The 23073-nt window shown below is 54.3% G+C and overlaps 2 protein-coding genes across 2 annotated transcripts in view; both read left to right on the forward strand.

Annotated features, from left to right (window-relative positions):
• Nucleotides 1-23073, forward strand: part of LOC144246964 (uncharacterized) — a 712254-nt gene that overhangs the window by 591607 nt on the left and 97574 nt on the right. Inside the window, exon 4 of the mRNA XM_085565238.1 lies at nucleotides 2862-3422. Coding sequence (XP_085421364.1) covers nucleotides 2862-3422 — 561 coding nt within the window. The remainder of the gene's footprint in view (nucleotides 1-2861; nucleotides 3423-23073) is intronic.
• On the forward strand, nucleotides 14767-15802 carry LOC146764353 (olfactory receptor 14J1-like). The gene has a single exon (XM_085565314.1). The coding sequence runs from the start codon at nucleotides 14767-14769 to the stop codon at nucleotides 15697-15699; it is 933 nt and encodes a 310-aa protein (XP_085421440.1). The 3' UTR covers nucleotides 15700-15802.

Raw genomic sequence — 23073 nt, forward strand, 5'->3', positions numbered from 1 at the left:
GAATTCCCTTCTAATCCTCAGCATTGTCACAGCTCCTTTTTGTTCCTGGGTAGTGTTACTTCTGAGATTGCCCACACCCACTCTGGGTCGTTCAACCACGAACCTTCAGTCAAAATATATCCCAAATTTTTAACCTTTTTCTCCACCATTTGCCTTTTTATTTTACCAAGTACTCTGCATTTCCCAGCTGTTCCTTTGTTTTCCCCCTTGTGCTCAGGGTCCCTGCCCAGCCCGTGTGGCAGAGCCGGTGCCTGTCCTGCCGCAGTGTCCAAAGGCGGCCCCCCCGGCGGGCAGGGCCGGCAGCTCCCCGGGGCCGGGCAGCGGCCGGGGCGTCCCGCAGCCTCCTGGGGGCCGGGGGCCACTGCCGGCCCTGCCCGGGGCTGGTGGGGTCAGGCAGCGCCCGGCGCTGAGCCCCGGCTGCCCCACAGCCCCGGCCCGGCCCCGCAGCTCCCCACAGGCCCCAGCCCGTGCTCCCGGTGCCGCACCTCTGCGCCCGGTGCTGCCGCTGCCACCGCAGAGAAACCCCTGCCATCCTGACCTCCTGCTTTTCCTCTCCTGGAAACCGGGGATGGAAAGGATCTGGATCAGCTGGCAAATGTGAGGATAAGACCCTGTTGAAAAACATCTCAGTCCTCTGTATTTTTCTCTTTCTCCTCTTTTCCATCATCCTTTTTCTTACCACATAGATTCCTCCTGCTGCTTCTTACCTGAACCATATTGCTGCACACTCCTCTTCACCCGATCCCTTCCCAGCACACCAACCCCATCCATCCCCTGTTGTCCAAATCCCTTCTCCCCTTCCCTTATTGCCCCCCTGGGTGTCCATGTCCTTAATTACCTCTGGGGAAATATGCAAACTACCTCAACATTCTCCCAGGGGACCCTTCAGAGACATTTTTCGATAATCATCCCTTTGGCCAGGACCCCTCCCTGGCTTTCCCTTTTCTCCCCTCCATGGGTGCCCTGCCATGTTCACTCCCTGAGGATCCCAGGGCACTCACTGATGAGATTTTCAGTGCTCTCTCCCTGCTGACTCTTCACAGCCCCCCCTGATGTGTCACTCGTCTGTCTCCTGGTCACTCCCGGGTCCCCAGTCAATCCCCGGTGCTGCCGCCAGCCAAGGGAGCCGATCACCCAAAGTGGGTGAGGCATCTTCAGCTGCACTCCCTGCCCGCCGCCCCGGATGGTGGAAGGAATTCGGGATGAGCCCCAGGGTGTGCGGGAAAATTGGCATCACCAGACGATTCTGTCCACAAAGCAGACAGAGGAGTACTGTAAAAGTAATTTCATTTCTAAAACTGGGAGAGGCCATGGGACATTCCCCATGGGATCTCTCCAATTGTTGAAGGACACAGCCCTCCTTTTCATCCTAATTCTCCTGGCCACATCTCACTCTCTCTTTCCTCATTGGCTGAAGTACTTGAGAGCTACAGATATCCCAGTCCACCTACTACATACACCATTAATATGCACCCCACTTTCATATAGCAAACAATATTAATGGCTCTGTTATGTCTTTGTTGTTCTTCTGGAAGTTCATGAATATAGCAGGACCTTGGCTGAGCAGCAGTCTGTGTCATCAATTAATAAAATTTTCTGAAACCGATGTCTTCTCCTGTCACTTCCTTACATAAAAGTTGCCTGGCCCTATCTCCGAGCAGCTTTAGAGCATCTGTTTGTAAAGACACTTTCCTGTGGTTCCTTCCATGGGGTCCCCCGTTTGTGGGACATCCCCCCTGGAGCAGGGTGTCCCCTCTGTGCTGCAGCCCCAGGGCTCGGGCAGAGCTCAGCCAATCAGAGCCCGCGGCGCTGATGACTCACCAGTTGCCAGGCAGACTCGCAGCTCCCCGCGTTCCCCACCTGGACCCACCTGCGCCCCCCCTCGGCCCCATGGCCCCGCGAGGGGAATTTGGGGAGGTGGGAGTGGGGCAGCGCCAAGGCCGGGCCCCCCCGCGCTGTCCTGGCGGGAGCGGCTGCAGTGGGGACCGAGTGCGGGCGGGAGCGGCCGAGAGCCCAGCGCTGCCCCAGCCCGACCTGCCCCAGCTCCATCCCTGCCCCTGTGCTGGGATGCTGTGGGGCTGGGGGGAAGAGGGAGCCGGCAGTGGGTGCTGAGCCTGGGGGCAGGAGCAGAAGGGGAGGAGAAGGGAAGGAGAAGCAGGCTTGAGGAACTAAATGGTCAAACGATGCAGGAGGCAGGGGAGGGTGGGATTGTGCAGGAGAAGGAGGTATAGCAGGAGGAAGAGGAGTGTGAGGAAGAGTAGAGACACAAGAGGTGGAGGAGAAGGAGCAGAAAGAGGAAGCAGCAGAAGGTTCCACGACTCCTTATAGTTGCAGCGTCCCCCCAGCCCCAGGAGCATTGCTCCCCCCACATGCAGCAGGTGACTGTGGAGATGGATCCACGATCTTCACGGGGTGAATAATGGTGTTTCTGAGCTTGATCTGTGTCTTGAAGTTTGTGGGATTTTTGGGCTGAAACTTGGTGTTTTGGATGTTCTTACAGACACAAGATTCCAAATGACTTCCTGAGATGAACTTGGGCAAGGAGGAACCTCCAGTCCAAGGTGCTCTCCTCTTGTTTTTCCCTCAAACCAGGATTTATCATTTCCAGGGCGTGGCTGGATGGAGGAGGAGGAAAAGCCCCGGAGATGCTGCAGGAGGAGGAGCTGCAAACCCAGCCCAGGGAGCTGTGGGGAGGAAAGATCCCCCCTGAGCCAGGAAGGCGGGCAGAGATCCAGGCAGAGCTCGGAGCTGGTGGAGAAGCCTCATGGCAGGGAGAAGCCCCACAAGTGCTTGGAATGTGGGAAGCGTTTCAGCTGGAGCTGCACCCTGATCCGGCACGAGATGATCCACACTGGGGAGAGGCCCTACGAGTGTGGAGAGTGTGGGAAGAGTCTCAGAGACAGCTCGGACCTGGTCCGGCACATGGTGATCCACACTGGGGAACGGCCCTACGAGTGCTTGGAATGTGGGAAGAGCTTTGGGTGGAGCTCACACCTGCGAGCACACCAGCGCATCCACACTGGGGAGAGGCCCTACGAGTGTGGGGAGTGTGGGAAGAGTCTCAGAGACAGCTCGGACCTGGTCCGGCACATGGTGATCCACACTGGGGAACGGCCCTATGAGTGCTTGGAATGTGGGAAGAGCTTTGGGTGGAGCTCACACCTGAGAAGACACCAGCGCATCCACACTGGGGAAAGGCCCTATGAGTGTCCCCAGTGTGGGAAGAGGTTTCAGACCAGCACCCATCTCCTCCTACATGAGCGGATTCACACAGAGGAGAGGCCCTACCGCTGCCCCGACTGCGGGAAGGGCTTCAAGCAAAACTCCAGCCTCACTTTGCACCAGCGCATCCACACCGGGGAGAGGCCCTACGAGTGTGGGAAGTGTGGGAAGAGCTTCTCACAGAGCTCTCACTTGACCCAGCACCAACGGAGGCGCCACTAAGGGAAGCCCCGTGCGTGCCCTGAGTGAGGGATGAGAGTTAGGCAAGAGCTTGAATTGAGGGAAGAGAGTGAGGGAAGAGCTTGGTGTGCTGCTGCAGCTCCATCCCCCATGGGAGGATCTGGGCTGGATGATCCCCAGTGAACCCCGTTGGGCAGAGCCCTGGTGCCCCCGTATGGGGAATAAAACAGAGAGTAAAGCAATGGAGCTGATAAAGGGGCCCGATATCCGAGGCCTGACTGAGCAGAAACTGTGGGAGACACAGACACACTTGAAGTCTCCCTGGGCAAGAAGTGACCAGAATAAATGGTGCGAGTGTTTGTGATAAGATAAATGTTCCCAGGTTACTGGATGTCACCATGAATGTGTAACCAATGGGAAATTGTTACCAAAAACAGAGCCCTCTATAAGCACCATAGAAGTAAATCCCTGTATAAACACCTGGTACACGCAATAAAATTGGCTTTGGTCTAAACTCGGATGTCCCCGTCTCTCCATGGTGGATAACCCTGTTGTGGGTGATCTCCATTGGGTGGGGGAAGGTGCTGGAGGGATTTCTTTCCCTTCTCCTGGTGCTGCCGTGGTTTGGTTGGTAATAAATTCCCTCCCTGTGCCCAGGCCGGGTCTGTTGTCCCCGTGCCGGTGCTCGGGGCGGGATCTCTCCCGTTCCTTCTCTGCACTGCCGGGCCTCTCCTCAGCCAATGAGAGAACGCGGTGGAGAAGAGTCAGCCAATCAGCGAGAGCGGGGCTGATGACTCACCAGTTGCCGGGCAGACCCGCAGCAGGCAGTGTTCCCCACCTGGACCCGCCCTCCCTGCCCAGGGCCGGCCCCGCCGTGGGGTCCCCCCAAGTCCCTCCCCAGTGCCCCCAGGAACTGGGCTGGGTTTAACTGGGAAGCTTTACTGGGAACACTGGGAGCAGGGGGCAGGGGCAGAGTGACAGCAGGGCTGGGGGACACTCAATCCCCCCAAAATCAGCATCGTGATGGAGCGGGGGGTCCTGGCTCGGCCCGAGGCCACGGGGAGGGGCTGCGGCCGCCGGCGGCTCAGGAGCTCTGTGGGCAGAGAAAAGGGGGTGACACCTGACTGGGGGCCCCAGGGGAGCACACACATTCCAGAGGAGGGAGGACACAACTCACTGGACCCCCCCAGACTCTCTTGCACAGGTAGAACCCGATCCCCAGTGTCAGGAAGACAGAACCCAACTCAGGAGTCTCCATTTCCTATCAGCATCTTGCTGCGGCAGCATCCAGCAGCATCTCTGGGTGGTCCACAGGGGTCAGGATCTCCCAAAAACTCACAGACACCCAGGCCCCTCCAAGCACCCTCCAGGTCACTCCCAGCCCACTTAGGATCCCCTAAAACCTCCCTCTTGATCCCTTCCTGACCTCCCCAGGACCCACCAAAGCCCCTCCTGTCACTCATAGGATCCCACAGCCTCCTTACAGTCACCCCCACTGCCCCAGGACCCCCAAATCCTCTCCCAGTCTCTTCCCAGTGCCTACCAGGACTTCCAGAACCCCATCCCACCCTCCCCAGTATCCTTCAAACCCCTTCTTAGCCCTTCCAAACCCCCAACCTCGTCTCCCAGTTGAAACCAGGCTCTCTCCAACTCCCTCCCAGTTGCTCCCAGCACATCCCAGTGGCTCTCCCAGCAACCTCAGTTCCTCTGTTGTACCCCAGTGTCGGCTCACAGGTTGTTCCAGGCTGATGTTGTTGGCAGGTGGAGGTGAGCCTGGCCCGGGTTGGGGTTTCCAGCAGCACCAGGAGCTGGTGGGTCCAGTCCCCGTTGGGGACCACATCAGTGGCCACCACAGAGAGCTCCTGCTCGCCCTGGAACCACCTCAGCTGGATGGGAACAGGCGGCCGGGGCTGGGCCGGGAGCTCGAGGGCAGCAGAGAGATGGACACGTTGGGGGGCACTGGGAGAGAGTGGGTGTAATAAATACAAAGGTCGTTGTTCATCAAAATGAGTGTTAAAGGAGACAAGAATTTGAACTGAGTAGGGAATGCAACTAGCATAGAAGGCTGAGTAACTAATTATATACAAGTTAACTTTTAGGCCAATGACAATCTGCAAGGAAGATGAGGAGCCTTCATTCCTATGACCACCAAGGGCAGAACAAAAGACCCCCAGGAACCAATTGCACCGGCGCAGAGTGCATAGAGAGAAAATACGTCAACCGGGACGTATAAAACCAAAAGGTCAAAGGGGGAAGGTGCTCCGTGGCAGAGCAGAGGCTCCCTGGCTGCCCAGCGCTGTTCTTTTGCTTAATACCGCTGGCTTAATAAATTCTTGTTAATTGATTTATCGATAATTAGCCTCCCCAGTTGAATTTGTCCATAACAAATTTGGTGCCGTGACTCGGATAAGGGTGAACGGGTGGGAATTCCTAATCAGGGAGGCGCCCCGCTGCCTCTGCAGCGGCCCTGGTGCAGGCTTTTCCTTCCCAGACCCTTACCGACGAACCCAAATTCGGTATTGAGCACAAGGGATACCGGTAACCCCGTAATCTTTGTGCACGAAGCCAGGCGAAGACGCAGGACAGCGTGAGTATAAAAGTGGGGATCCGCTGGGTTGGGCTGGGATCCCAGGACATAACGCGTGAGACGTCCTTGTAGGGCGAGGCACGGGCAGAGCTCTGAGTAGTGCGGTTTGCAGAGCCCGTGAGGGGCTGGGCACCAACAGGGGCCGCGAGTGTGTGTGTGCCTGAAGGTGTCCTGGGAGATGGGACAGAGGAAAAGCAAGCCCTCTGCTTCCATGGGGACGGGGACCCCGGTAACGCTTCCCCAGATCCCCCCTGACAGTCCGTTAGGTCTAATGATAAAATCTTGGGATGAATATCCTTCAAGGGAAGGGAAGGCTAGGGCAAAAATGATATATTATTGTATAAAAGAATGGGGAGGAAAACAAATCTGTAGTGATAATTTGTTTTGGCCAGTGTTTGGAAACTTCAAGGTCTGGATTTTCCAGGCATTAAACATTTATGTAAACTCCAAAGAACCTTTTGATATGGGAGAGAGCAAGTATGCTGTCTGGATAGTGGGGGAAACAAGAGCAAAACTTTGCCTGAAGCACCCAGGGAGGGAAAAAGAAAAATAAAAAGCCTGAGGAAGTTCCAACTGCACCCCCTCTACCATACATACATCCTCCTCCAACCCCCACCAGCACCACCTGCAGTCTACCCCAATTTAGATCAAGGGGGAGATTTTGATAACCAAGAGGTAGAAATCCCAGAGCCGATCCCTGAGGAAAATCGCTGTGTTACTCACAGTCTAACAAGGGGGGAAAGAGAAAGGGAAGGGCAAGCTCTATATCCATGAAGGGAAGTAGCTTTGGGAATGATCCCTAACCCCAGTGCTGGTCAGCAGGGACAACCAACCCAAATTCTGGGAATAGGTTATGTAGAGGTACCTCTCAGCTCAGGAGACGTGAGGGAGTTCAAGAAAGAAATGGGAGCATATGGACCAAACCTTAAAGGAATTTTCTGACCCTATAGCCTGGGACTTCCCATGTGAACAAATTCAGAATCCAGCTGAGGTGGCAAGATACCTGAAAGATAAATGCCATGATAAGTCTAAAGAGAAAAAGATCATTGCAGGGAGCTGGGCCGTGGCATGTGCTTATCACACCCTGCTAGATACTGTAGGGCAGCAGACAGAGGAAGGGGGGCAAGGAGATAAATCAGCAGCGATCCCAGTCACTCAGGCTGCAGCCAACAGCCCCGGCTCAAAGCCAGCAGCTAAACCAGACAGTGAGCCTAAGCCAGCAGCTAAACCAGACAGGGAGCCTAAGCCAGCAGCTAAACCAGACACTGAGCCTAAACCAGCAGCTAAACCAGACTGTGAGCCTAAGCCAGCAGCTAAACCAGACTGTGAGCCTGAGCCAGCAGCTAAACCAGACTGTGAGCCTAAGCCAGCAGCTAAACCAGACTGTGAGCCTAAGCCAGCAGCTAAACCAGACTGTGAGCCTCAACCAGTGGTTGTTGCTATGAGCACAATGGGCCAGTGATGCCTCAGGCCACCAGGGCAGAGATGCCACCTACAAGTGGGCACAAGACCGAGGGGTGGATCTAACCATGGACAGTATTTCTCAGGTGATCCATGACTGTGAGACCTGTGCTGCCATCAAACAGGCCAAGCGGGTGAAGCCCCTGTGGTATGGTGGGCGGGGGTCCAAGTACAAGTATGGGGAGGCCTGGCAGATTGACCACATCACACTGCCCCAGACACGCCAAGGCAAGCGCTACGTGCTCACCATGGTAAAAGCCACCACTGGATGGTTGGAAACCTACCCTGTGTCTCATGCTACAGCCTGTAACACCATCCTGGGCCTTGAAAAGCAGGTCCTTTGGAGGCATGGTACCCCTGAGAGGATTGAGTCAGACCATGGGACTCATTTCAAGAACAGCCTTATCAACACCTGGGCTAGGGAACATGGTATTGAGTGGGTGTACCACATCCCCTACCATGCACCAGCTGCAGGCAGAGTGGAGAGGTACAATGGACTGTTAAAAACCACCTTAAAAGCATTGGGTGGGGGATCTTTCAAAAATTGGGAGCAGCATTTAGCAAAGGTCACCTGGTTAGTTAACAGCTGAGGTTCCACCAATCGAGCAGGTCCTGCCCAGTCTGAGCCCCTGAGTATAGTTCATGAAGTCCCAGTGGCACATGTCAGAGGTTTGTTAGGGAAATCAGTGTGGATCAATTCTGCCTTGAGTACAGACAAACCCATTTGTGGGATTGTCTTTGCTCAGGGACCAGGTTGTACATGGTGGATAATGCAGAGAGATGGAGCAACACGATGTGTACCTCAGGGGGATCTGATTGTGGGGTGAGACTCATGTGCAAATAACACTGGATATTTGCTGGATGTTGCTGCCAGTGTCTGTGCATGAAAACACACAGACATGAGACAGAAAGAAATGTGTAAGTGTCAAAGGTTTGAGCAAGTGAAATAGAAGGAAATGTGTAAGTGTTGAAGGTTTGAGTAATTGAGATGGAAGGAAATGTGTATGAGTAAGTGAAAGATGGAAGGTTTAACTTGATGAAGTTTTTACATGATGTTGAAGATATGGAGATAAGGGGTGGAATGTCCCAGGGTGAGGTTCTGGTGTTTATCTCCAATCGTGGGTTCTGTTCATGTTTGATATTCTGTTCTGTGCTTTCAGAACTGACTCTGAAAGTGAAGGTTTGTTTTGCCTTGTTATCAGCCGGCTCACCTCCCCCCATGCTCTGCTGTCTAGAAGAGGCCAGTGCTGGCTGGCTTTTGCTTTACTTGGCTTGCTTGGCTTGCTTCTGCTTTTGCCTTTGCTTCCTAGTTAGTTTAGCTGAGCAGTCCAGTTCTTTCCCTGGACTGTTTCTTTTCCCTTTCCCTTTCCTGAATACCATCCAACCTGCTCTGGACTGGGACCCTCTAAACCCCGAGGAGCACCGAGAGCCTGCGCTCTGTGATCTGCAGCAGCCATCCCCAGTGCCCAGAGCAATCCCCAGCGCCCAGACCCGGGCGACCACTCCCAGGAGAGACTTTCTGGATTTGTCATCTCTGCAGAGTGGTGAAAGAGTTTTGTTGTCATCTGTTGTTGTTCATTTTTTTAGTGCTGGGAAGGGTTTTGTTTGTTAAATAAACAGGTTCTTTTCCACTTCTCTCAGAGAAAATTCTTCCCGAATCAGGTGGGTGGGGAGGGGCCATGGGGGTTTGTTTTCTGGGGGCTCCTTCCAGAGGTTTTTCTCCCAGATTTGCTCTGAACTAGGACAAATATTTTGCTTCCCATTTCATGGCTGGAGAGAGGGAAAAAAAAAAAAACAAACTCATTCTAATCATATTTTGCTTCCAATTACTTTGTGTTAGTATGGAGCAGTTACTGGCTTTGTTGTTTGAATTCATAGTGTCTTTTTAGAGTGGAGGCCTGTATGTGTTTCTGGTCCCTAGTGTTTTTTTGAGATCTTAATCCCTCTATGGTCCCTAGGTTTATTTTCTTATCCAGGAATAGCTCCAGTATTGTCCCTAATACGTAGTTTTTGCAGTAGAAGGCCACTGACCAGAATATCCATCAGGTTGGGCTTGGGTGTAATGGCTTTCAGGGGTTTATGAAGGTGCTGAAGTCTGTTCCAGGAATGCATGGCTCATGGTCATGGTTGTGCAGCCAGTTTGTTAGAGGGGAAGCAGGGGATGAGGCTTTTCAGATGTTGCTTTCCTTCTTCTCCTCTGAATCTCTTAGCTCCCTATTAGAGAATGTTCAGTTTCCCCTGACTGTTAAAGAGACCATCTTCCTGGTGTTTAATCTGGTAAGCTTTCTCTCTACAGTCTGCAGTCTCTCTAGAATGAGGGCTGAGATTTCTAGGGGGGCTGAAGAGACCCCTGACCCAGGAGTAGACCCAGGTGTGAGAAATCCTGAGTGGTGTGGGAAATGGGGGGGACGGGAATTGGCACATAGACCGTTGTCATGGTTTGACACTGGCACAATGCCAGTGCCCCCATGAAAATGTGATCCCTCCCTTGAATGCTGTGAAGTGGAATCTAGAATAGAGCAAAGGAGGCCCAAGCTTAATAACAGAAAAAAAACTTTATTAAACTACTACTACAAAAGAAAAGAGAAAACTAAAGAAGGAGAAAAAAACCACACAAAGATCAAATGAAAACCTTGCAAAACATTCCTCCCCCCACCACCCAACTCCAACAAACCACAGTGAGACACAATCTGGACCCCAATCAGGTTTCCACCCTCCAAACAATCGACACTCAGTCCATCAAGGGAACAGAGTCTCTCCTGTGCCACAGACCCCCCAAGAAACACAGCTCCACATCCTGTGTTTCCATGTCACACATGGCACCGCCCGGAGAAAAAGTTTGCCATGGTGACCCTTCTCCTTGCCATGCACAGTGCTCTCACCACAATGCATGGATGGACAGACTGCTCTTAGGATTTTTTCCTTTCAAGGATGCCCTGCCAAGAGGGGAGAAAACAACAGTTCAGTTTTTCATTGTTTGGGACCACAGTCCCCCCCATTTTCCCCTGGGGCCGAGGGCTCAAGAACAGAGATCTTCTTCTCTTCTCTTTCCTTTCCAGGGAAAGGGGGCGCCACCACAAACCCCCTAACCTTTTCTCTGTTCACTCCAATTTTGTCTTTTTCCCAGCTGAAGCAGGTCTCTTGATTCACTGGCATCCTCCCAAAACACAGTCCCTCTTGAAGGAGAAGATTGGCTCAGGTTGTGGCTAACACGGAAAAGTCCAGCCAAAAGCCACTCCTTGTCCCCCTCCCCTCTAGAATTCCTCCTTCCAACATCCCAGGGTCCAAGGTGTCCCTCTTCCTCTCTTTCAAACCGAGGAGGGGAAAGGAAAATTCACAAAGCTTTCATTTTCTCAAGAAAGGGTTAAAAGTCTGAACTCCCAGGGATGGCTCGATGCCCGGACATCCAGCAACTCCCACACAACTGGGGGGCACCTTGGAGCTCCCCCCGCTCCTCCTTCCTCGCGGTGGAATTGCTGACAGGACAGGACCGCCGCCGTCTCTTTCTCTCTCCCCCTCGGGAGAGAAACCGGGGGGGGGGGGGGTGGGAAATGGAGACATCCCAGATTTCTTCCACCCTTCCATCTGCAGGGGCCAGCCCGGTTCCAGTCCTTCCACCACCCTTGGGGCCTACCTTTCTCAGGCCATGGGGGCTTCCCCTCCCCCACCCAGCTTGTGGCTGGGCAGGGGAGGTTTGCACTGCACGCTGACCGGAACCAAAGAGAGCAAGTTCCCCTGGGAATTCTGCTTTCAACCCCTCTGTGTTCTCAGAGGCGTGTCTACTTTCAATTGGTCAATATCTAAATTGACCTCTTCCTTCCGGAAAAAAATTCTCTTTCCGTGTCAAACCACGACACTTCCTGATCCACTGCCCCAGACAAGAGAGAAATCAAGGCAGAGCCATGGTTTGTCAGGACTTGTTTGATCCGAATGAGCCCCATGGTGCATTTGGAGCTGAGCCCCGGAATCTCACAGCCTGAGAGGAGATTGCACAAACCTTTACAGGAGTAAAAGTCAAGAGGAAACACCCAAGGTGTCTCAAGGCATTAATGGGACCCACTGAGGTCCATCCCCAACACAGAGTCTTCGTGGATTCCTTGGAAAAGAGAACTGGAGACCAGGATGGCACAAAAACCTCTCAGAAACTGAAAATGGCACAAAAACCTCTCCGTTTTGAAAGGACAATCCAAAGTACCCTAAGAACCTTGAGGATCTCAAAGCATTAATGAGCCCCACTGAGTGTCAGTACAAAGCTCTCATGGGACTCCTTAAAGCAGATAATTGGGGCCATGATTGCATAAACCTCTCAGAGACTCCAAGGCAAAAGCCAAACCCAAAGTCCTTTGCAAAACCTGCAGTCCCTGGGAGCATGAAGGAGCCCCCAGGGCCATTCCTGACCAAGGCTCCCCAGGGACTCCTTCCAGCAGATCCTTGAGGCCACTGGGATGTGGGCATGGGGGGGATGCTGAGGGCAGGAGCAGGGGCTGACAGTGCCCAGCCTGGCTGGGGCTGTGCCAGGAGGCCCCAGGGCCTCAGGACAAGGTGTCTCCTCACAGCCCTTGGTGGCACAGACCCTGCTGTGCCCCAGGGCACCAAGACTTGGCTTCTCTTTGTCCCCTCCTGTCATCAGTGCCTCCAGTTCTCTGCTCTGCCTGGGGCCTGGGGACACTTTCTCAGTCGTGTCTCTCGGTGGGACCCATTAAAAGTCCCAGAAACTTTGGAGCTGGATTGCGACTTGGAGTTCTGCAGAGGTTTCTGCAGCTCCCTCTCAGGGCCTGATGTTCAGGGCCTGAGCACAAAGCCCCAGAGGTTCATTAAAGTCCTTGTGCTGTGTCTGTGCAGCTGAGCTGGGCCGGGCTCCTGGCACAGAGGGTGAGCCTGGTAACCAAGCAGAGCTTCAAAAGCACATTTCTCTTGCTGAGCAGCTCTTCTCCCAGCCCAGCAGGGCTGGGGCACTGCCTGCAGCCAGCGCGGGCACAGCACAGAGGCACAGAGAGCTTCAATCAGTCAGGGCTGGGAAGGGGCTGAGAAGTGCCTGGGGCAGAATCACTGCCAGCCCTTGGCACAGGAACCTCTGGCTGCAGGACAATGCAGCTGCAGCTCCTGGAGAGATCTCCTAAAGCTGGAACATCCCAATGCCCACAGACCCTGTGAGTGCATTCTCTGCTCATCTCCTGTGCAGAGCAGCCAGGGGTGCCCAGGGCTGTCCTGCAGAGCAGGGTCCTGCAGCCCAGGGCACTGTGCTGGGCCAGGGACTCTGCTGCCTGCCAGGGACAGCTCTCAGCCGGCCCTGGAGCTGCTCCCAGCGCTGGCCAGGAGCTGTGGGGGGAAGGAGCCACCCTGAGCAGGGCAGGTGCTGCTGCTGAGAGGGGCTGGCTGGGGCAGGGCTGCTCCAGCTCCAGACCAGCCTGGGCACAGCTCCGGAGGGCACTTCCCAAAGAAGGTAAGCCTGGGATTGCTGTAAAGATCAGGAGCTTTCCTGAGAGTGTTTTCAATTTTCTGCTTGGAGCAGGGTGGGAAAGTTGGGATGATGACAAAAACATTTTTGCTTTTCATATATTTTTCATATATTCATAGTTCTGTAAATTACTGTTATTTAGTTATAAACTTATAATCCTTACCTAACTCTATTAAACTCTTAATTAACTCTATTTAACTACTATTATATACTTAATGTAATTATATTGCTTAATTAACTCTAGTACCTTTCCTTATCTTGTCTTAGATTTTAGAACTATAACATGTCTAAATAAATTTTTTAAGTGCTATATTGTCTTTTTATCAGGGAAAGAACCCACAGGAAGAGTATTTTGGCTTTTGAATGTGAGCAGTGATAACAAAAACTGGGACAAAGAAGGCTTTGGACTTACTCCAGTGGGTTAGCCAGGAGTGTGTAACTGTGTACTGAATCTCCCATTGGATGTTCCTGTTAAATATCCTAATTAATCAACCTTAATAAATTATTGAAATCAGGGACTTATTTTCCCTTATCCCCACAGGGACACCTGGAAGCTTCCAGTGAACTTCTGGTTTTAACTTTATTGTTCTAACACTGTTGCAAGGGATTTTTTTCTCTTTTTATTATAGACAACAGGGGGATGAGAGAAGCAGAACAGGAATTGTAATCCCAGAATCACAGAACATTCTGAGTTGAAAGGGACACACAGGATCATCAAAGGAAGGTTAGAACATTTACAGAGACTCCAGAACTGTGACTTTGGGTGGTCAGTGTCTCTGCTGGGAGCCTCCCAAAGGGCCTTCAGCCCCTCCTCAGCCCTGGGCAGCAGCAGCATCACCTCTGCAGGGCCCAGCAGGGCTCTCCTGAGCTGCCCTTGCCCAGCTGCACACAGAGCCTGCCCCAGCCAGGGCCCTGCACACAGGCAGGTTTCTGTAGGGCCGGGCCGAGGGCACACAGGGTGGGATGGGCTCTGTGAGCGCTGGCAGGGACAAGGCACCTCTCAGGAGGGATTTCCAGGCCCAGGGAGATGCTCAGGGAAGCAGAGGGGGCTGAGCAGAGCAGTGCTGGGGCAGGAGGGCTCTGTTGGTGTGTGGGAGGTGCCGGCCACAGCTGGGCACGGGAACACTGTCCTGAGTGCCTGGCTGTCTCTGCCCTGCCCTCTCAGGCACAGCACCACAAGATCTTCTTTTGTTTCTGCACTCCCCTGGTATTGTCACTGTTATCTGGGGCTCTCAGGGAAGCTCTGGCATTTTCAGCAGCTGAGTCAGGCACTTCCCTTGGCATTCCTGCCAGGCAGGGTTGTCCATGGGAATGGGGTGTCCAAGCATCCCTGGGACCTGTGGGGCTGTGGGCAAAGCAGTCCATGAGAAAGGGGAATGAGCTGAGCCCCTCTCTGAGATCCCCTCATGGGCACAGCTGGGGATCTCCTTGCTGTGCCCTCCCCAGCTCTGAGTTGCCCTCCTGGGTGCAGATCTGTGCCAGAGCCTCGGGGAGTTCTCTGAATGTCCCACAGGGAAGTGCAGAGATACCAGAGCTGAGGAAATGCTGCTGGGTTGGCCAAGGGAGCCGTGAGTGTCCTTGGCACAAGGGGTGCTTAGATCTTGCCCAGAGACTTTTGGAGAGGGTGAGACACTAAGGGATCCCTCTGCTCTGGGCAGGGTCTGGTTTATCCCAGGGTGATCTGGGAGTGTGATTGTGCTCCGATTGCAGCCAAAGGTTTTCTCAGAGCAGGAAGTAGGATGGGTGAGTCTCAGTAGGACAGTCTACAATGAATGGCCCAGGTTTGGCTCCAAGCATCCTCTCCTGACTTGTCTCTGTCCTTTCTCCATGAACAGGTGCCCATGTGCAGCCACAGCAAATGTCCAACAGCAGCTCCATCAGCCACTTCCTCCTGCTGGCACTGGCAGACACGCGGCAGCTGCAGCTCCTGCATTTCTGCCTCTTCCTGGGCATCTCCCTGGCTGCCCTCCTGGGCAACAGCCTCATCATCAGCGCCGTAGCCTGCGGCCACCACCTGCACACGCCCATGTTCTTCTTCCTGCTCAACCTGGCCCTCAGCGACCTGGGCTCCATCTGCACCACTGTCCCGAAAGCCATGCACAATTCCCTCTGGGACACCAGGAACATCTCCTACTCAGGATGTGCTGCTCAGCTCTTTTTCTTTCTCTTTTTCATCTCAGCAGAGCTTGCCCTCCTGACCATTATGTGCTACGACCGCTACGTGTCCATCTGCAAACCCCTGCACTACGGGACCCTCCTGGGCAGCAGAGCTTGTGCCCACATGGCAGCAGCTGCCTGGGCCAGTGCCTTTCTCTATTCACTGCTGCACACAACCAATACATTTTCCCTTCCCCTGTGCCATGGCAATGCCCTGGGCCAGTTCTTCTGTGAAATCCCCCAAATTCTCAAGCTCTCCTGCTCCAAATCCTACCTCAGGGAAATTAGGCTCATTGCAGTTAGTGTGAGTTTAGGACTCGGATGTTTTTTGTACATTGTTTTCTCCTATGTGCAGATCTTCAGGGCTGTGCTGAGGATCCCCTCTGAGCAGGGACGGCACAAAGCCTTTTCCACCTGCCTCCCTCACCTGGCTGTGGTCTCTCTGTTCCTCAGCACTGCAGTGTTTGCAAATCTCAAGCCCCCGTCTATGTCATCCCCTTTCCTGGATCTGGCCCTGTCAGTTCTGTACTCACTAGTGCCTCCAGCCCTGAATCCCCTCATCTACAGCCTGAGGAACCAGGAGCTCAAGGCTGCAGTTTGGAGACTGATGACTAGATGGTTTCAGGAACATTAAACTGCTGGCCAATTTCTGCAATTCACTTGTAATAAAAGTCATCTTTGACACTTGTTGTTTATTTCTGATCAGTGGTTCTTTGCTTTAGTTTTTTCAGATTTTCCACAATGACATGTCATTGTTTGTGCCATTTCTCATTTTGTTTGTCTCCATCTTCCCTGTGCCCAAAAACTGTCAATGGGGGGCTATGCTCTCGATGGCTTTAAAATATCTAAAGGATCTCCCAGCAAAGTTTTCTGCAGAGATGCCCTTTTGTTGCCCTCTCTGGAGCTGCAGCAGCAATGTCTGTGTGCAGAGCTGGGGCAGATCAGTGCTGGCACAGCAGCTGTGCCCAGGAGCAGCAGCACTTGGTGCTGCCAGTGCTGCTCCCGTGGCCCTGCCCCGCTGCCCTGGTGGCCCTGGTGTTGCTGCAGGGCCCGAGTGCTCTCGGGGCCGGGCACAGTCCTGGGGGTGGCAGTGCCGGGGCTGCAGCAGGGACAGGCCATGGGCACTGCTGGGGCAGCGCTGACGCCTCAGGCCAGGGCCTGGGGGCTCCAGGCTCCTTGCCCAGGCTCTCTCAAGAACACGGCCAGGCCAATGCTCAGCACAGAAAACCCCCGTGAGCAGCCCCAGGCTGGCCGTGGGCAGGCTGGGGGCAAACAGCATGGCTGGTGCTCTGCAAGGGCCCTGGGGGAGACAGGAAGGAGCAGCAGAGCAGGGGCTGATCCATCCCCAGTGCACTGCACAGCCCAGGGCAGCGTCCCAGAGTGTCCTCATGGAGCTGCCAACAACATCCCCCCTCTGCAGCCCTGGCCTCTCCCTCAGCTCACAGAGGTGCCGCATCCTTGCAGGCACAGACACGGCAGCACTGGCTCAGCAGCCCCTGTTTGCATTGCACACAGCAGGTGGGAGCACCCCCAGGCTGGTGCTGTGGGGACATGAACCTGAGGCAGTACAAATGCCATCAGCCCCTGGGGCCAGGAAGGGCTGGGGGATGCCAGGGAAACCATTCAGCTTTGTCCTGGCCTCTGCAGTCAGCCAGAAAGTTTGTTTCCATCAGCTGGGAGTTTCCTGTCCCACTGCAGACGCTGCTGCTCAGAGCCAGGGCTGCCTGGCAGCCACCCCCAAACTGCCCTGAGCATTTCCTTCGCTTCACCTTTGCTTTCTTTACTCTTCCTGGTCCAGATTTATTCCTCTTGCCCAGCCCTGTTCCCTCACCTGCACACAGCCCATCCCTGTTTGCCCTTTCCTCTCTGGCCCCACTCCCCATTGCAGTTCCTGACTTGGCACCATGGGAACGTCCCTTGGGGAGCAGGATCATCCCACAAGTGCTGCAGGAATTGTCTGCAGGCTCCTGCAGTGCCTGGTGCTGCTGCCTTGCCAGAGGCACCCCAGGCCAGGGGGGCACATCTGGGCTGCTGTGTCTGGCTGTGGGGCTCCCTGTTCTGGGCAGTGAGGAGGAGCTGCAGAGGCTCTGCAGGACTGACAGGATGGGCTCTGGGGCTGTGAGGAGAAGCTGAGGGACCTGGGCTGCTGGAGCTTCTGAAGAGGAGGCCCAGGGCTCCTCCTGCAACTGCTCCAAGGGTGGTTTCAGAGAATCCCAGCATCAGCAAGGTTGGAAAAGACCTTGGAGATCATCACATCCAAGCTGTGCCCTGACACCGTCTTGTCTCCCCTGAGCATCCTCTTCTCCAGGATCAACATCAGCCTCTCCTCACAGGACTTCTATTCCAGATGCATCACCGGCTGGTTGCTCTTCTCTGGACATGCTCCAGCCCCTCCATGTCCTTCCTAAATTTGGGGCCCAGAACTGGACACAGCACTCGAGGTGCTGCCCAACCACTGCCAAGCACAGGGGAAGAATCACTGCCCTGCTCCTGCTGGCCACACCATTCCTGATCCAGGCCAGGAGCCATTGGCCTTCTTGGCCCCCTGGGCACTCTGCTGGCTCATGTCCTTCCTGCTGTCCATCAGTCCCTGCAGGTCCCTTTCTGCCTGGCTGCTGTCCAGCCCCTCTGTCCCCAGCCTGAAGCACTGCAGGGGTTGTTGTGGCCAAAGTGCAGGACCCGGCACTTGGACTTGTTAAACCTCACCTTGTTGGATTTGGGCCCTGGATCCAGCCTGTGCAGGTTCCTCTGCAGAGCCCTCCCACCTTCCAGCAGACCAACACTCCCAGACAACTTGGTGTCACCAGGGTTCCATGAGGCCCCAGAGTGTCCCAATGGTCTCCGTGATTCCATGAGGCCTCCCAGTGTCACAATGTCCCTTTGGTTCCATGGGACCCCTTGATGTCACAAAGTCCCTTGGATCCTTGGGCCCTGCAGTGTCACAATGTCATTGTGGTCCCCAAGGCCCTGCAGTGTCACAGTGGATCCTTGGTTCCATGAGGTCTGGCAGGGCAGCAATGCTCTCCTTGGTCCCTCAGTGTCACAATGGCCTCTTGGTCCCAAGAGCCACCACGGTGTCAAACGTGTACCTTCATTCCATGAGTTCCTGAGGGGCAGCACTCAGTTCCATGGGGCCCAGCAATGTCACCACGGTCCCATGATGACATGAGGTCCTGCTCTGTCACAAAGCTCTGCATGGTTCCACAAGGCCCTGCAGGGTCACAGTGGCCTCTTGGTTCCATGAGGCCTCAGAGTGCCTCAAGGAATTCCTTGGTGCTACAGTGTCACAATTGAGTCCTGGTGACACAAGATCCTGCAGTGTCACCCAGGACCCTTGGTTTCATGGGACACCACAGCATCACAACTGTTCCCTCAGTTCCCAGAGTCCTTGCAATGGAGCAATGGCCCCTTGATTCCATTGTCCCCAGGCTCTCCCAAGGGTCTCCTTGGTTCCACAGTGGCACAATGGCCTCTTGATTCCACAAGGCCCTTCAGGGTCACGATGGCCTCTGTGGTCCCACCAGGACCCAGACTGTCACAATGCACTCCTTGCTTCCATTCAGCCCCACAGTGTCACAGTGTCCCTGTGGCTCTGTGGTGCCATGTCGTACACAGTGTCACCATGGTCCTCTTAGTGCCACCAGGCCCTGCAGTGTCACAATGGCCCCTTGCTTCCCCAGGGCCCTGCAGTGTCACAATCACCAGAGAATCAACCAGTCTGGAAAAGGCCTTGGAGAGCATCAAGTCCAACCTGGGACCCAACACCACCTTGTCACCCAGACCATGGCACTGAGTGCCACATCCAGTCTTTGCTTAAACACTTCTAGGGACAGTGACTCACCCACCTCGCTGGGCAGTTCATTCCAATGCCCAGTCACCCTTTGTGTGAAGAATATTTCCTGATGTCCAGCCGAAACATCCCCTGGTACAGCTGAAGGCTGTGTCCTCTGACCTGTCACTGCTCCCTGGGAAAAGAGCCTGACCCGCACCTGGATGCACCCTCCTGTCAGGGAGTTGCAGAGAGTGATGAGGTCTCCCCTGAGCCTCCTCTTCTCCAGGATAAACAATCCAAACTCCCTCAGCCACTCCTCACAGGATTTGTGCTCCAGATCCCTCACCAGCCTTGTTGAACTTCTCTGGACACACTCCAGCCCTCCATGTTCCTCCTAAATCAGGGGGCCAAACTGGACACACCACTCAAGGTGCTGCACAACCAGTGCTGAGCACAGGGGAAGAATCACTGCCCTGCTCCTGCTGGCCACATCATTACTGATCTATAGAAGTGCCAGGGGTTGGATGAGGGAAATGGTGAGGAGGGGGTGGGGACAAAATATTGATTGTCAGCCATGAAAAGTCTTGATTTTCATATCTGTTCAGACTGCATTAGAAGGTGCTGGGGATCAATATCAATTGGACATTGCTGATATCAATCTATAAACAGGAAAAGAAAACAGGACAAAACAGTCCTCTCTGCATTGTCTTTAATATAGTATATTCACTTTGAAGACACTTCCAAAATCTGTCTATATAACCACAGAAGAAATGAAAATATAAGATATTCTCAGCAGTTTATCTTCTTTGTGTGTTTTGAACAAATGGTTTTGAAATTTTTTTAGTGAATTCCTGAACTGAAGAGCTCAAGAAAGAAGAGGCCTCCATAGTAGGAAAATTCATCAGGAACCTCCAAGTGGCTGAGGATGCATCCCCATCAGAGCAGCAATGAGCAGAAATGGGCACAGCTTTGTGGCTGCCCCAGCTCTGGGATGGGCCCTGGGCCTGGAGCAGGAGCAGCTCTGGAGGGCCCCAGGGCCGGGGCTCTTGTGCTGGCCTGGGCAGATGGGATGGCAGGAGGGGCTGCAGAGCTCTCAGCACCTCAGGCAGAGGGGAGCAGGGCAGCCAGGGAGCTCCTTTGGCCTTGGCCAAGCCCCTTCCCCCATGGTGGGGCTGAGTCCTGGCTGAGCTGCAGCTGCTGCTGTGCCCTTGGCAGGGGCTGAGGCCGTGGGGCAGTGCCCAGAGCAGCCTGGGCTGAGCAGAGCTGTGGGGCCAGAGCCGGCTGGGCTGTGCTGGGGAGAGGCCCTTGGTGCTGCCCAGAGCTCAGGGCAGCTGGCAGAGCTGGCAGGGAGCTGGGCTGGGCTGGGAGAGCCTGGCACAGGAACCATCAGTGTCCATCGCAGCCTGGCTGAGCGGGCAGGGGCAGGACTCAGCCCAGGCCTTGTGGGGCAGGGCCAGCGCCTGGGCAGGCATTGAAAACAGGCAAGAGCCCGAGAGAGGAGGCTGCTCTGTGCCCTTGGGGCATGGACAGAGCAGGGAGGGGCCCAGGACATTTGTCAGCGCCAGCCTCTGTCTGTGCCAGCCCTGGGCAGCCCTGGCTGCTGAGCCCAGCTCTGCCCTGGGCTGAGTTTGGCTGTGGCCCAGCTCCATCCTCCTGCGGGGCTCAGGGCCTGTTCCCGGCCATGGCCAGCTCTGGCCGCCTCTCTGCTGGCCCCGAGGCCGGCAGAGCCCGGGCAGGGCTGTCTGTGCAGCCCCACAGGTGCCACGGGCTCGGCAGGAGCTGGCAGAGGCTGCCCAGCAGGGAGGCCATGGGGCACAGAGCCCCAAGGCTGCCCAGGGCCCCACGGCAGAGGGGCCGTTCCCAGCCGCAATGCTCCTGTCCTGGGCTGGGCTGCACAGGGGCTGTGGCACCATGGCTGGGCCAGCACAGGGCCACCGAGGGGCCACGCAGCCGCTGCCGGGGCTGGCAGCAAGGCCGGGCACAGACAAGGAATTGCTGAGCATGGCCTGCGCTGGCCAGGGCTGCCTGTGCCCAAGGCAGAGCTCAGCTGCCCTTGGGGCTGCAGGAACACTCAGGAGCCCAAAGAGCCTCCATGGCTGTGCTGGAGACCAAGGCTGGAGCAGGGAAATGCAGGGCTGCTGCGCCATGGGGAGGCCATGGAATTCCAGCTCACACCTCAGCTCTCTGATGATCCCGGCACCGTGCTGGGCCCTGTTCCAGACTGGAGCAGAGCAGATGTTGATGGCACAGGAGCACTGCGGGGCTGGCAGGGACCTGCAGCTTGCAAGGTGCTCTGCTCTCCCTCAGCTCCTCTCTGAGAGATCCAATCCCAGCTCGGCACCTCAGGGCACAAGTGGCACTGCCTGTTCATGGGCACACAGCTGATGTCTGCCTGGAAATGGGCATAGTTTTAAGATATCTTGCTATACAAGGACATTTTTATTCTCTGGGTTAGTTCACTACTTTTAAGAAGTATCAAAGTTTTCCCCACCAGTAACAGGAATTTCCTGGAGGTGTACTGTTGGGGAAAGAGAAGAAATACTGATCTTCCCGTCTTCTTGAGTCACCAATATTCTCTTTATAACATCTGCCCCATTCTTTAGGGGTTTCCAATTCTCCTGTTGAAATGGTCATGGCATCTCTTTACTAGACCAGCTGCTTCTATGTCTTAACTGTTGCCCCCAGATTTCTTCCTCTAGGTACTCTCTGGTCATTCAAGGGCCTCTCAACTGACTGGTTTCATGCTTTGAGCAACAGGGAGTAACCCAATCTTTCTGAAGTTCTAATAAATATGAATGATATTGTGTTTATATCCCTCACAGAATTACCATTTCTTATGTCTTTGTCTAAAACTGTTCCTGTACAGAAATCCCCTGGGGATGGGGGACATGCCAGATGCTGCTGGGACATCCCGGAGAGCTGAGGGAAGAGCTGTGATGATTATTTAACTGCTCAAATGTTCAACTTGTGTTTGTTGGCAAGAAACCTTTCTGTGCCTCTGAGTGTCACCATCCCTGAGCCCAAAGGACACAAACCTGATGAGTTGTGGTTCCCACTGCAGGGGCTGCACTTGGACCTTGGCTCTGCACAGGAGAGCTCTTCATCCACTTTCCCTCTTTTCCTCCCTCTGGCCATGGAGGGAGCTCCTGATTTCAGCCTGTGACTTGGGTGTGCAAAGAGCGAATCTGGGCAGAATCAGGGCAGGGAGGGTTTAGGGGGACCTTGGGATCTGTGTTGGGCACAGAAGGTGTTTTCCATTGCTCTGAGACTGTCTGCTGTGCAAAATGGATTTAAAATCCAGCAGAGGAATGACTTCAGGATTTGATGGAGCTATGCCTTCCCCAGGCTTTGTTGGCTGGCAATAAATGAACATCCCTCTGTGTCTGGGGCAGCTCCTTCTCCAAGGAAAGCAGGTGGGAGTTGGAGCCAAGGAGCTGAAACCTGCAGGTGCAGCCTGGGCTGGAGGGAGCACAGATTTGCACAAGGCTGATCTGAGTGCCAGGGCTTGGATGGGGGAACTGGGTGGGTGGGGGTAGGGACAGAATCTGATGGATTGTCAGCCATAAAGGGTCTTGATTTTCATATCTATTCCAACTCCATGAGGAGGTACTTTGTTTCCGTGTCCATTGGAGATTGCACATAGCTATGCATTAACAGTAAAAAAAAAAAAAAAAAACAGGACCTAAAAAAATTTTGTCACTGTCTTTGTAAAAATAATGCATTCACTCTGAGTATGGTTCTGAAGCATGTTGAATTAACCACAAAGAATTTGAAAGCTTAAATCAAATTATTCCCAGAGGCTTGTGTTGTTTAGGTGTTCTGAATGTAAATGAGCCCTGGGACACTGAATTCCTGAACTGAAGAGCTGAAGGCTGAAGAAGCCTCTGGAGCAGTAAAATTCAGCAGCAGCCTCCAAGTTGCTGAGGATGTCAGCAGCCCCCACTGAGGCCATCCCTGCCCAGAGGCCCTGGGGGAATGGGCAGACAAGGAGAGTGTCCCTGGGGCTGGGGCAGCAGAACTCAGAGGCACCAGCGGCTCCAGCTGGGAAATGGAGTGTGGGATGGGGCTGTGAAAGCCCTGCCTGGGCTGTGACAAGCAGGACACACAAGAATTGACCCCCATCCACTAAAAAACTCTCTCATGGAGACATTTAAAAGGAATTACAATTGTTTGTGTCCTCTGAGTTAGATGCACTGGAGCAATACTATCAAGAGTTTCTCAGGAGCTCTAAGCAAC

The sequence above is a fragment of the Lonchura striata genome, chromosome 35, assembly GCF_050655825.1.
Source record: "Lonchura striata isolate lonStrDom1 chromosome 35, ASM5065582v1, whole genome shotgun sequence".
NCBI classification, from domain to species: domain Eukaryota; kingdom Metazoa; phylum Chordata; class Aves; order Passeriformes; family Estrildidae; genus Lonchura; species Lonchura striata.

Coding starts and splice junctions, on each gene's coding strand:
- LOC146764353 (XM_085565314.1), top strand. CDS start 14,767: ATGTCCAACAGCAGCTCCATCAGCCACTTCCTCCTGCTGGCACTGGCA.